The 8,795-nt window shown below is 40.1% G+C and overlaps 1 protein-coding gene across 1 annotated transcript in view; it reads left to right on the top strand.

The window, feature by feature from the left end:
- Positions 1–7,793, top strand: part of FGD6 (FYVE, RhoGEF and PH domain containing 6) — a 137,268-nt gene extending 129,475 nt beyond the window's left edge. The window contains exons 19-20 of the mRNA XM_017515954.2: positions 6,297–6,425; positions 7,539–7,793. Coding sequence (XP_017371443.1) covers positions 6,297–6,425; positions 7,539–7,691 — 282 coding nt within the window. The 3' untranslated portion in view covers positions 7,692–7,793. The remainder of the gene's footprint in view (positions 1–6,296; positions 6,426–7,538) is intronic.
- Positions 7,794–8,795: the final 1,002 nt, after the last annotated feature.

The following is an 8,795-nucleotide window of genomic DNA, read 5'->3' as shown; positions in this document are numbered from 1 at the left end:
AGTATATTTCCAGTTGAAATAATATGAAGTGATTATAGCCAGTCTCAGGAACTAAGAAGAACAGGACTTGGCTGGGGTGCAATGGCTCACACCTGTAACCTAGCACTTTGGGAGGCCAAGGCAGGCAGATTGCTCAAGCTTGGGAGTTCGAGACCATCCTGTGCAACGTGGCAAAACCCCATCTCTACTAAAAATACAAAAATCAGCCAGGTGCAATGGCACATGCGTGTAGTCCTAATCCCAGCTACTTGGAGGCTAAGGCAGGAGGCTCACTTGAGCCCCAGAACCAGACGTTGCTGTGAGCTGAGATTGCGCCACAGCACTTCAGCCTGGGTGACAGAGCCAGACTCTTTCAAAAAAAAAAAACATGAATAGAACTTAAGGTTGTAATTGCCATGTTTTATATGAAACTGGTTAAGTTTCATATAAAAATGAATGATCTCTTCCTCAATTTCTGAATCCACATCTGCTTTCAGAACTCTGAGGTTCTTACTCAACTCAGATGGTTCTCAGTTCTCTGTAAATTTTCACCTCTCTATACTGATGTCAGTTTCTAAATGTAACTCTTAAAATTTGCTCCCCTTTACGATCTAAATTCCACAGCATTGATTACAAAACACTTTACAGTCTAGTCTAGGCTAGACAATCTAACTCCAATCCCGTTTTATACCTCTTTCCACCCATCCACACAAACAGGCCTTCCACTTCAAGCCTCTACTTGCAAATTGCAGCCACTTATTTTACTCCACTCATTCTCAATATGCCCCAGCCCCATTGCATCAGCATCACTTGAGAAATTATTAGAAATTTTTGGGCCCCACCCAAGGTCTGCAGTGTGAGAAGCAAGCACTTCTGGTGATTCAGATAGATAAATGCTAAACATTGAGAATGTCTTCTTTGCTCCTTTTGCGGTCAGATGGGAGAAATTAATATATCTAGTTGGTGCTATAAAGTCAATGTATACTATTCCCTTTGGGAAGCTGTGTTTTATTGTTGTTGTTTTGTTGGGTGACAGGGTCTCTCACTCTGTTGCCTAGGCTGGAATGGAGTGGTGTGATCATAGCTCACTTAAATGTTTGAGCTCCTGGGATCAAGGGATCCTCTCACCTCATCTTCCCAAGTAGCTAGGACTATAGGCACATACCACCATGCCTGGCTAATTTATTTATTTAATTCTTTGAGACAGTTTTGCTCTGTCATCCAGCTGGAATGCAGTGGCACAATCTCTGCTCACTGCAACCTCCACCGTCCGAGTTCAAGCAATTTCCCTGCCTCCGCCTCCCAAGTAGCTGGGACTACAGGTGCATGCCACTATGCCCAGCTACCCAGCTAATTTTTTGCATTTTTTAGTAGAGACAAGGTTTCACCATGCTGGCCAGGATGGTCTCCATCTCCTGACCTCATGATCCGCCTGCCTTAGCCTCCCAAAGTGCTAGAATTAACAAGCTTAAGCCACCACACCCGGCCATTTATTTTTATTTTTAGAGAGAGAGTCTTGCTGTGTTGCCTACGCTGGTCAGGAACTCCTGGAGGCCTCAAACAATCCTTCCACCTTAGCCTCCCGAAGTGGTGGGATTACAGGTGTGAGCCACTGTGCCTGGAACTTGTTTTTTTGTTTAATTGAGGTGAAAATTGCATAACATAGTTAACCATTATTTTTTTTGTTTCTGCATTTATTTATTTTTTTCGAGACACAGTTTTACTCTTGTTGCCCAGGCTGGAGTGCAGTAGCTTGATCTCGGCTTACTGCAACCTCTGCCTCCCGGGTTCAAGTGATTCTTCTGCTTCAGCCTCCCAAATAGCTGGGATTATAGATGCCTGCCACGCCCGGCTAATTTTTTGTATCTTTAGTAGAGACAGGGTTTCACCGTTGTTGGCCAGGCTGGTCTCAAACTCCTGACCTCAGGTGATCCACCCTCCTTGGCCTCCCAGAGTGCTGGGATTACAGGCATGATTACAGCTCCTGGCTTTTATTTATTTATTTATTTATTTATTTATTTATTTATTTATTTTTGAGAATAACCATTTTAAAGTATACAGTTTGGCAGTATTTAGTATATTCACAATGTTGTACAACTACCGTATCTTTCTAGTTTTTAAACTTTTTTGGAGGAGGGGCACGGTGGCTCATGCCTGTAATCCCAGCACTTTGGGAGGCCAAGATAGGTGGATCACCTGAGGTCAGGAGTTTGAGACCAGCCTGGCCAATGTGGTGAAACCCCATCTCTACTAAAAATACAAAAATAGCTGGGTATAGTGGCGGGTGCCTATAATCCCAGCTGCTCAGGAGGCTGAGGTGGGAGAATCGCTTGATCCTGGGAGCCAGAGGTTGCAGTGAGCTGAAATTGCGCCATTGCACTCCAGCCTGGGCAACAAGAGCAAAACTCCATCTCAAAAAACAAAAAAAAAAAACCCAACTTTTTCATCACCCCATAAATACACCCTGTACTCCTTAAGTAATCAGTCCCAAGCCAGATGTAGTAGCACGGGCCTGTAATCCCAGCCACTGGGGAGGCTGAGGCAGGAAGATCACTTGAGCCCAGAAGTTTGAGTCCAGCCTGCGCAGTGTAGTGAGAAAGCATCTCTTTTTTTTAAAAAAAGTAATCAGTCCCCCTTGTCCCCTTTCTTCACCCTTTGGTAACCTCTAATTTACTTTATGTCCCTCTGGAGTTGCCTCTTCTGAATATATAAATATAAAAGGAATCATACAATGGATGACCTTTGTGTCTTGCCTCTTTCACTTAGCACAATGTGTTAGAGATTCATGGAAATTATAGCATGTATCCATACTTTGTTTCTTGTTATGTCTGAATAGTATTTCATTGTTTGTGTATACCACAGTTTATCTACCCATCCATTGTTGAATATTAGGTTGTTTCCACCTTTTGCCTATTATGAATAATATGATAGAAATATTCATGTACAAATTTCTGTGTGGACATATGTTTTCATTTATCTTGGGTATATATGCAAAAGTAGAATTGCTTGCTCATATGGCAATTCCATGTTTAACTTTTCAAGGAACTGGGAAGTTGTGTTCTTATTCTAGTCATGTTTAAAATATTTTTAGAAACTCCTCTTTTTAGAATTACATTTAGAGCCTCAGTACTCTCAGGAATGGCAGACTACATCTTTTGAGATAGATTTTTTTTTTTTTTTTAATTTCAATTGCTTTTAGGGTACCTGTGGGTTTTGGTTACATGGATGAGTTGTATAATGGTAAAATCTAAGATTTTAGTGCACCCATCACCTGAGCAGTATACAGTGTACCCAATGTGTAGCTTTATAGTCCCTCATACCCACCCTGATTTGTTTTGTAAGTAAACAAATCATTGGAAGAAAAGTTTTGTGGATCAGTTAGGTGAACACCAGTTTTATTTTTAAAAATACAGGTCTAGTCAGCCGGGCATGATGGCTCATGCCTGTAATCCCAACACTTTGGGAGGCTGAGATGGGTGGATCACGAGGTCAGGAGTTCAAGACCAGTGTGGCCAAGAAGGTGAAACCCCGTCTTTACTAAAAATACAAAAATTAGCTGGGCGTGGTGGTGTATGCCTGTAATCCCAGCTACTCAGGAGGCTGAACCAGAAGAATCACTTGAACCCAGGAGGCGGGGGTTGCAGTGAGCCGAGATCATGCCACTGCACTCCTGTCTGGGTGACAGAGTGAGAGTTCATCTCAAAAAAGAAAATTATGTAGGTCTACTCATGGCTATTCAATATTATGGTTGATATTCCTGTGTGGCTGACAAACTGATTGTAAATTAGTATAAAGGAGGAATGTAATATATTTTGAGCAACATTAATAACAACTTAGATAAGAACACAGTAGGATTCCAATATAACTGTATTTTAAGCAAAATTTCATTTGAATGTTACGCATTCTAGTTGGGTTTTTTCTCTTTTTTTCACTAAGATAGGAAACAATTCATGTTTTAAAAAATATTACTTGGTAGTCTTTGTAAGGATATATTTATATAAACCTACTGTTGCCTAACAAATATTTCTAATTTAATGTTAGATCTTAAATTTCCCACTAAACAATATATAATTATTTTCATGCAATTTATAAGAAATTAATATAATTCATCAATTAATATGTGATTAAAGATATACTTTTAAAATTCACAGAGCCCACCTGTGTTAGTTTTCCACTGTTGCATAATAAATTACCACAAACTTAGCAGCTTAAAACAACATACATTTATTATCTCAGTAGTCCAGGCATGGCTTAGCTGGGACTCTGCAGGGCTATAAGTAAAATTTTGGCAAGTACTGAGTTCTCATCTAGAGGCTCAACTGGGGAAGGGGTCTGCTTCCAAACTCATTCAGGTTGTTAACAGAATTCACTTCCTTGCACTTGCAAGACTGGAGCCCTGGCTTCTTACTAGCTTTTGGTTGGAGGTCCTCAGTTCCTTGCCATGTGGCCTCTCAACATTGCTGCTTAATTAAAAGCCAGCAAGGCAGAAAGTTTCTAGAGTGTTTCCTAACAAGACAGGGTCATATATAATGTAGCATGATCATAGGAGCGACATCATATCACCTTCATCAAATTCTCAGTTAGAAGCAAGTCATAGGTTCTGTCCACACTCAAGGTGAGGAGATTGTATGACAGTATGACTCTCTACAACAAGGGTCATGGGAAGCCGCCTTCAGCATGTGCCTGCCATACCATTACTAAGGTAGATCCTAAACTCTTCCTACATTTTTTTTTTTTTAAGATCATGTCTTGCTCAGTCGCCCAGGCTGGAGTGCAGTGGCACAATCTTGGCTCACTGCAACCTCCACCTCCTGGCTTCAAGCAGTTTTCTGCCTCAGCCTCCCGAGTAGCTGGGACTACAGGTACGTGACACCACACCTGGCTAATTCTTCGTATTTTTAGTAGAGATGGGGTTTCACTATGTTAGCCAGGATGGTCTCCATCTCCTGACCTCGTGATCTACCCGCCTTGGACTTCCAAAGTGTCTTCCAACATTTTTAAAAACACAACTTTGAATGACCATATTAGAATCAATAGGCCAGGCACCATAGCTCACGCTTGTAATCCCAGCACTTTGGGAGGCCAAGGTGGGCAAATCGACAGCACCCTTGCCAGCATGGTTAAACCCCATCTCTACCAAAAATACAAAGATTAGCGGAGCATGGTGGTGCACGCCCATAATCCCAGCTACTCAGGGGGCTGGGGCACAAGTCACTTGAACCCAGGAGGCGGAGGTTGCAGTGAGCTGAGATCATGCCACTGCACTCCAGCCTGGGTGACAGAGTGAGACTGTCTTTAAACAAACAATCAACAAAAGTTTACTGTCTTTTTGCATAGTGATGAAAATATTTTCAACGTTTTATGAAGTAAAAATAAGCCTCTTTTCTTCCTGACCATAATTTGGGAAGCAAAGATTGATTCTTAAAATGAGCTCCCTTAATGGTAAGATTTTCTGTTTATTATTGTGTTTATATGGTTTGTAGAAGTCAAAAAATGTTTTTTAGGAACAGAATTAAAGGTTCAAATAATTTTCCTTAATGCCCCTAAATAAGAGCAATAAAAAATATACAGTCCCGCCTGGCCGGGCGCGGTGGCTCAAGCCTGTAATCCCAGCACTTTGGGAGGCCGAGGCGGGTGGATCACGAGGTCAAGAGATCGAGACCATCCTGGTCAACATGGTGAAACCCTGTCTCTACTAAAAATACAAAAAATTAGCTGGGCATGGTGGTGCGTGCCTGTAATCCCAGCTACTCAGGAGGCTGAGGCAGGAGAATTGCCTGAACCCAGGAGGCGGAGGTTGCGGTGAGCCGAGATCGCGCCATTGCACTCCAGCCTGGGTAACAAGAGCGAAACTCCGTCTCAAAAAAAAAATATATATATATATACAGTCCCCAAATCCAGCTTTTAGAAAAGCATTTTAGTCTTCTGGAACTATTTTTCTTCACCTGCCAACCCAGAAAACACAAATGAACCCACAAAGAAACACCTTCTCTTCCTGGTTCTTCCCAGAGTCAGGAAAAGCTGGGTTGAGAGGGTGGGAAAAAAAAGAAGAAAAAAGAAACATACCCAAACTCATGCAGGCACAGTTAAACCAAGCAAAATTCTATAATTGCCTCTAAAATGATTGGTCTTTCTCTCTTTTTTTGCTCACGTTAATAGCAAAGTTCAATTTGCATAGTAGCACTTTGAAAATATATTTCATCCTGAAACATTCTATCATTACAGTTATTGCTTTCAGCACCTATTGATTGCAAATAATTTTGCTGTTTTAATTTGTCTGAAAACCATTAAACTTTGCATGGTACTTTCTTATCTAGGTATCAGCAAACACAGAGGATTCTTCTATGAGTGGCTACTTGTACAGATCAAAGGGCAATAAAAAACCCTGGAAACACTTTTGGTTTGTCATAAAAAATAAAGTACTATATACATATGCTGCAAGTGAGGTAAGTTCTGAAATCTAAAGATGAGTAATTTAGGGTTTTGTAATGCCAACTAAAAGTGGTTACAGTATTTTAAAAATCCATTTTTTTCATATATGATTTTTTGCTTTGCTTTTGGATGGGGGAGGTGTTGTTGCTGTTATTTTTAATGTGAACAGTGTTGTTCTTTTGTACCTGGAGAGCACTTTCTCAAATGTGCTAGGAATTTTATTAAAATGTAATTTTTTGTGTGTGTTGTGTGAACTAATTACTTTATTAAAGGCAGAGCTGTGGCCAGGCACAGTGCCTCACACCTGTAATCCTAGCACTTTGGGAGGCCGAGAGGAGTGGATCACCTAAGGTCAGGAGTTCGAGACCAGTTTTGCCAATATGATGAAACTCCGTCTCTACTAAAAATATAAAAATTTAGCTGGCCGTGGTGGTTGGTGCCTGTAATCCTACCTACTCGGGAGGCTGAAGCAGGAGAATTGCTTGAACACAGGAGGCAGAATCTGCAGTGAGCTGAGATCGCGCCATTGCACTCCAGCCTGGGTGGCAGAGTGAGACTCTGTCTCAAAAAAAAAAAAGGCAGAATTGTGTTTCTGCTAAGCTCTCTTGTACTCCCTTTACTGTCATCCTCAGAATGCAGTGATCTGACAGCAGCATAGATAAGACAGGCTTTTTGGATTATAAACAATTTCTAGCAGTTTAATTTTGTCCTTTTCTCCTATCTGATCATCTTATTTTCCACATGCCTATGAAAACCAGTGCTCTAGGGTCCATACTTTTCCTTAGTAGGATCCAGGTAAATAGCTTACCTTTCTGAGCTGTTTTCTGCATCCATAAATGAAAGTAATTTCTATTGCTTTGCCTTCCTTGGTTTAGTGAGGATATTGTGAAATTCAGTAGATGTGAAGATGCCAAAAATTGTGTGCCACAGTGCCTGGCATATTAGGGTACCTAGGGAGGGAGTAGCTCAATGAAGATTGTTGAATAAATGAAAAATGAATAAGTTGTTAGAATTATCATTGCTTTATATGTGAATAATAATTAGAGCTATTGTAGATCAAGAGTTTTCAAATTGGAATCTTTGTCTTAATCTAAAAACCCTTCTCCATTTGTGTGTTTTTAAATTAGGACGTGGCCGCTTTGGAGAGTCAGCCTTTATTAGGATTCACCGTTATTCAAGTTAAAGATGAGAATTCAGAGGCTAAAGTATTTCAGTTACTGCACAAAAACATGTTATTTTATGTATTCAAAGCAGAGGATGCTCATTCGGCCCAGAAGTAAGTAATCTAGCCATATTTTTCTTTTATTCATGAGATTGCAGTTTTTTAATGGTTGCTTGTAAAATGACCTACTTTAAGACATGGGGACAACTCAAAATTTAAATTAGAGATTCTAATTGGAAAGATTTAACATATTATTCAAACTCTTCAGAATTGTTTTAGAGACAAGCCAAGGGTATCCGGAATATTTTCAGGAGGCAGAGGGGAAAAGAAAATAGGTAGTCCTATACAAAGTATTTTGTCCACACATGACCTCAGAGGAAGCAGCATGATGCTGCTCTGCTCAAAGGAAGGAAAGCTAAGGCATTTGACCTCTCCTTCTATGAGGGTAAGAATCTTCCCTTGAAACATTCCAGGGCTTTGGCAACGCAGCTATTCAGTTGTGCCACAGAACAGCAGGAGTTTAAACAGCTGTTCGCTAACTTCTTTGGGGAAAAGGTCAAACGCATTAAGAGACTCCCATGCTGTTCCCAGTAACTGAGTAGAAGGAAATGGATATCAGTTTAGATGGCAAAGGCTGTTTTGAATTTGAGTCTCTTCAGAATTTGAGCAAGAATCTTTCTTTAGGTGTTACCAGTTTGCTTAACATAGAGATGCATATCTCTGTGAAATCAAGTATCTTTTGAACAAAATAGTTCAGTTCATCTCTCTTTGATTTGATTTTTACTTGGCCTCACAAAATGATACATTTTTGTTTTCAGGAAGAGGTGTTCATGTGTTCACCACAAGCTTAAAAGTGCATGAAAATAAAAAAGAATGCTTTGAGTAAGCAAGGCTTTTAGTTTCTTAAGGCTTTTAAGATTAATGTACCAGAATTACACACATCCCTGAATACCAACCAGGTACAATGTTACAAATGCTCTATAGGACTCTTTTTTCAGTCTATTTTAGGATATCCAACAGTATATAGCTGTTCCCCCAAATATTTTCTTTTGGCTCCTGAAGAATATTTTTAAATTATGTCACTTAACTATCTTTTCTACAAAAATTATTTAGACAAAATAGTAATTGCCCTAAGATTCTGTCAGATACCACCTTCCGTATAGTTTTCATCTGTATTCATCAAACTGAAAAAAATCACTGCTTTTCAATATAAGTCATCTTT

This window comes from Cebus imitator, unplaced genomic scaffold (assembly GCF_001604975.1).
Source record: "Cebus imitator isolate Cc_AM_T3 unplaced genomic scaffold, Cebus_imitator-1.0 Scaffold18, whole genome shotgun sequence".
NCBI classification, from domain to species: domain Eukaryota; kingdom Metazoa; phylum Chordata; class Mammalia; order Primates; family Cebidae; genus Cebus; species Cebus imitator.
The sequence above is the reverse complement of the archived record's forward strand: the minus strand, read 5'-3'. Positions and strand labels throughout refer to the sequence as shown.